Source organism: Rosa chinensis, chromosome 2 (genome assembly GCF_002994745.2).
Source record: "Rosa chinensis cultivar Old Blush chromosome 2, RchiOBHm-V2, whole genome shotgun sequence".
Classification (NCBI taxonomy): domain Eukaryota; kingdom Viridiplantae; phylum Streptophyta; class Magnoliopsida; order Rosales; family Rosaceae; genus Rosa; species Rosa chinensis.
The window spans coordinates 67,009,924-67,015,037 of record NC_037089.1 but is presented as its reverse complement, the minus strand read 5'-3'; the positions used below and the strand labels follow the sequence as shown (position 1 = coordinate 67,015,037).

Sequence of the window (5,114 nt, the reverse complement as noted above, 5' to 3'; positions counted from 1 at the left end):
TTCGGGTCGGCTTCGACTGAGAAAGGTGATGGAGATGGAATCGATAACAGAATCGGTGATGGCATTAAGGATGGGTGCTTCCGGATCCAAGCTAGATGATGAGGAAGGGATCTGCCGGTGCCGAGGAAAGTTAGACGTCTCGAATCAAAATTGTTGATCTGAGTTTTTAGATTTTGATGTCCGGCTTCCTCTGAACTCATTGGTGGTGGTGGTGCATTGAAAGGATGGCTGGAGATCGATTAGAGTTGAGGAACAACGACGCTGTAGCCTTGGATTGAGTGCGGTGGCCAGAGACTTAATCAGCAATGGGGTGGCTGGGCTTTGGTCGGGTTTGTGTTGTGGTTCAATTGATGGTGACAGTGATGAGAGATGGTGGCCGGGATTTTGGCAGGATGTTCATGGAGTTAGTGGAAGGGTAAAATTGTCAGGTTGAAAATAATTTAAAGCTACAAGTGGCTTTATGTATACAAGAAAACTTTGATGGCCTTATGACTAATTTAAGTTTCAAACTAACACTTGTGTGTAATTTTCTATAATCTAAACATCAAATTGTTTTGGTAAATATGGTAAAAAAATATTTAAAATAGCTTATTTCAGAAAAAATTATGTCATTTGACAATAGCTTATAGAACTTGGTGAGGGGACTGCTTAAATAAGCTAGAAGCTATCTAAGGCTGTGTTTGGGGGAGCTTTTCAGCTCTTGTGCTTATAAGCCCAGTTCAAAATGGCGTTTGGTAACTGAGCTTCCTGGCAGCTTTTTTCAGAAGCTGTTGTGGCTTCCTTAGATAAGCAGAAGCTGAAGACTGCAGCTTCTAGAAGCCAGAAGCCACCGAAATACTGTAGCGGTAGTTATTGTAGATTAATGAAACCTCCAAAATGCTGAAAATTGCCCTTCCAAGCTGAAACAATTTCAGCTCAACCATTTTCGTCACTGTTCCCCATCTCTCTCCCTCATCACACCCGCAGCATCACAGCTCCCCTACTCCCCCATTTCTCTCCCTCATCACAGTTCAACAAATCTATCAAGGGTACGCAGAAGTACAGAACCTCAATTTTACCTTCTGGGGTAGAATTTGCAGATGAAACCTCGATGACGAAGAACACAATTGCCGGAGATAGCCTAGTCGACGCCGAGTTGATCAACTCCGTCCTACAAGCTCGACCGGTAATGGAGTTCGACGTTTGCAACCTAGCAGGTTCGTGGCTTTCTACTCCAATTGTGGCCAGCTTCCTCATTCTGATGCAACCAAGCCAAAATGAAGCCGGGAAGAGCTCGAAAAGCTGCTGGCGTCGACGAACCGCGACAGAGGCAGAAGTAACCCAGAAACAAATTCGTCAAAAATTGATTAAATCGGAAAACTAATCATACTGGGGTGTTGAGCATGACGAGGAGGTGTGTTTCCATACCAAATTCAGCTTAATCGGTCGCCGGAAGTTGCAACGGTGGCCTGAGAAAGTTCGGGGCTTCTAGTCGTCGATTCTCCGTCTCCGTTCAATGCATGGACGATCTAAGGACAGAGGGCTGCTGGTGACGGCGAGACGAGGACGATGGTGTATGAGCGCTGGCCGGAGGTGTCCTGACGTTGGAGCTCCAGCCAGGTCGCGGTGCGTCTCGGGCCAGAGAACTCTGGTTCTCTCCCTCTCTCGATCCTTCTGGTGTTCCCACTGATCAAGGCTCATATATATAGATTGATGCAATTAACAATGGACGACCCTGATCAAGTGGTGGAGGAAATGGATGGCCAGGATTGCTCTAATGAAATTTATACAAATATTAATCATTTACCAAATAATTAATGCAAAATAATCTCTAATGTCCAATTTGGTCATTCCACAAATAAAAAGCAAAAGCCAGTTTAGTTTACCAAACACTTTGTCACTGCTTTTGCCACTGACAGCACTTCTAAAAAGCCAGTTTACCAAACACTCAGCAGCTTTGCTTTTCAGCCACTTATTCTCATAAATAAGCAGAAGCCAGCTTTTTCTCAAAGAAAAGCCATACCAAACGTAGCCCAAGTCTTTTGCAGTATTAAGATAGAAAAGCAAAAATTGGATAACCGCCTACCCTCTAGTATTATCTAGTATATAAGCTAAGAGACGATGCCATACAATGATCAGAAAAAAAAAAAAAAAAAAAGACGAACAAGATCGAGTTAATAATTTTCTGTTCAAGAACAAATAAAGAAAAACCAATTAAATATCGAACTAGCAAACCATCAACCTCTGGAAAATGTAATGCAGAAAATTCTCATTTTCCTTTTGACCTGCAAAGGCGAATAATGAGCCACAGACAAGCTACTCCAACAGCGCCCTTAACGGCATATTCATATTCATCCCTCACTAGCAAGTCATGCAACTCTTCTAGACTCATATGATCGACATCCTTCCATTTACGAGTCCATGTAACAAAGACCTTATAATCCCAGGGAAGTCCGTCAAGAATATAAGCAACAAGCTCACTGTTACTGACCGGACACCCCGCCACCGCGAGTTTATCAGCAATCTGCTTGGCGGATTCAAAGTAATCCGACGGACATGAGGTTAAACCATACTTGAGTGTTTGCATGCGAGTTCTGAGCCACCTCACCTTAGACTTTGCAGCTTCACCGATTTCTTTTTCCAAGTATAGCCACAGGTCCCGGGGGCTTGAGCCTTCGCATTTTGTTATGTATGGTAGAGTGGCCTCGGATAGGGTTTTGCTGATCAGTATCCGGCATATGTTGTCCTTGCTTGGACACTGCTCTGTTCCTTGGATGATGTTGAAGAGGTTGTAGGTTTTAAGAACCAGGATGAACGTAGATTTCCAGATGAGATAGTTTTCTCTGGTGAGTCTGACTGGCACAAGCTCTGCGACATAGTTGATGTCGATGGAAGCTTGTGGAACCGCTTCAGCCATGGATTAGCTAGTCTGTCTTGAAAAGTGGAAGAAAAAGGGAATCAAAACTACTATTTAGCATGGCAATCAATTGTGTGTATATGTACGTACAATACATTATATAATATGTATCTCTTGCTACCAAGTGTGTGTGTATCTATGTGTACACACACACACATACATGAAATGAAGATTGAACAGAAAAAAAAAAAATTAAACAAGTTAATCCGTTAATCCTGTGAAGCAGGAATTATAGACAATATATCAATATGTTCAGAGATAAACAACTACGGTTTGCTTAGAGTTTTTGGGCGAAGATACAATATAGAGAGGAAGACTGTACTTGCAATTTGCAAAACCAAAGAAACTAAATTATAAAGACATGAAAATTATTTACGAAAACAGAAGAAGATGGACTCGGAGATTGAAGAAACAAACCTGAATAAACGCCGTAAAAAATCCCAATATATATGTTGTTCATGTAGATTTCTCTGAATTGAAAGACTAGCCTTTATATTGTTCACCACAAAAAAAGGTGTCTTACAGTGGAAAATTAAATTTCCTTGTTCTCCAAGTTTGTATAATTAAGGATATAAATCCTATCCGAATTTCTTTGGCTTCACGCATATAATTCGTTTCTTTTCATTCTTTTCACCAGCTAGCAATTTCTTTTTCTTTTTTTCCTCCTTTTTTGAGAATTTATCCACGCCTTCCCTTAGTTTTCAATACACGCTTGTTGGCCCATAATTACACTCTTTTCACAAAACTATCGACCAAGTGCCGAATATCTCTGCAGGTTCCGGTGGCGGCGTGTGGTGGTTTGACTTCAAGCGTACGTAGGACTTGGCTGCAGTGGTTGGACATTCGTGTCCAAATGGGCTAGGTTAGGTTATTTGAGTTAAAATGAGCTAGGGTAAGGCTGATGGGTTTGCTTTGGGCATCGGTTGGATATCAGCTAACATTGTCTTTGTCATTGATGATAAAGTCATAAAATTGTCTCTTCTCAAAAAATAAAACTTAAATAAATAAAAAAACAGAGAGAGAGAAGGTTACAGGTACGATTTGAAGACTTTAGTAAATCGAGCAATATTGAAAATGTATTTTGCTGTTCATCGATCAATTCGGCGATCTTTGTGCAGGCCATACAAAAGTAGACTACCGATGCACACAATTCGGTTCTTATATGGAATTTTCTTATCATTGATGCCTAAACTGATACTAAAAGCTTTAAACAATAAGAAAAATTCTTACATACGGCAGCCGCACTACGTGGCCGTGCGGCTGCCCAATCAAAATCCACCAAAAATTTCTTTCATCTTGAAACTGCCTCTGCTTTTTAAAAATTAAATACCCAAAATACTCCCCTGCTAAGGGTCTGATTGGTCAGTCCGTACCACGTGTTCCTTGCGTCTGCCATACACAAGGCTTTCTCAAACAATAATGATTTCTAACTAGCTATAAAGTAGCTGTACTAGCTACTTTTTAGTCAAATTTTAGCTAAAATGACTAAAAAGCTATTTTGGCTAGCTACTTTAATAATACGTCTGCATCAGTTCTCTTTGTTTTGAATAAGGGAATTATCTTCATATAATAGAAAGACTCAACGAGTCGATTACAATCGTATTGTAATACATCCAGAAGAGTTCTAGGAGTATTAACAAATGATTTGAAATTTGTGCTACCCTCAAGCTAGAGTGGCCATTACATACCCTTCCGCTATCATCTAAGAATAAAACAAGAAGATGTGGTAGTACCCATGGTAGTACATAGAGATAGGTCCACTCATTGAACAACTAGTGCTCCAGTAATACTAAATAGCTTGAATCCTCATTTAGTACTACTCCAGAAGATTCGTTAGTACCAAAAAAATTTAGGTGAACATATTTTGCTAGATTGAAACCACCAGGATCCCATATTTGAAATCCTAGAGTATAGGAATCCATCTGATTGACCTATGACAGAGCCCAGGTCTAGCTATGAGCCCACCTCCAGGCCCTTAGCCATGGCTTCCAACTCTCTTTGGGCTCCCAATCTGATATGGGCCCCAAAAATGATTTTGGCACCCAACAAGAACTGGGCACCGCTGCCTTTCGGTCACCGGCGTTTGTCCCTATCGCGACCACCATCGCCGTCGTGTAATGCACGCGACTAGCAGACCTCTCTGACGAGCTCGCAGATCAACATCTTGAGACAGTCTTCTTCTGTAGCAGATCGCAATGCCAGTCACCGGAAGAGGTTA

General features: G+C 41.3%; 1 protein-coding gene across 2 annotated transcripts; it reads right to left on the bottom strand.

The window, feature by feature from the left end:
• Positions 1–2,124: 2,124 nt before the first annotated feature.
• On the bottom strand, positions 2,125–3,434 carry LOC112185423. Of its 2 annotated transcripts, none has more exons than XM_024323677.2 (2): positions 3,314–3,434; positions 2,125–2,912 (listed from the first exon to the last, which is right to left on the bottom strand). In XM_024323677.2, exon 2 carries the CDS (start codon positions 2,894–2,896, stop codon positions 2,249–2,251), a length of 648 nt encoding a protein of 215 aa, XP_024179445.1. In that variant the 5' UTR covers positions 2,897–2,912; positions 3,314–3,434; the 3' UTR covers positions 2,125–2,248. The 2 variants fall into 2 exon arrangements, with proteins under 2 accessions (XP_024179445.1, XP_040371650.1); XM_040515716.1 differs by having other exon boundaries at positions 2,125–2,908; positions 3,314–3,352.
• Positions 3,435–5,114: the final 1,680 nt, after the last annotated feature.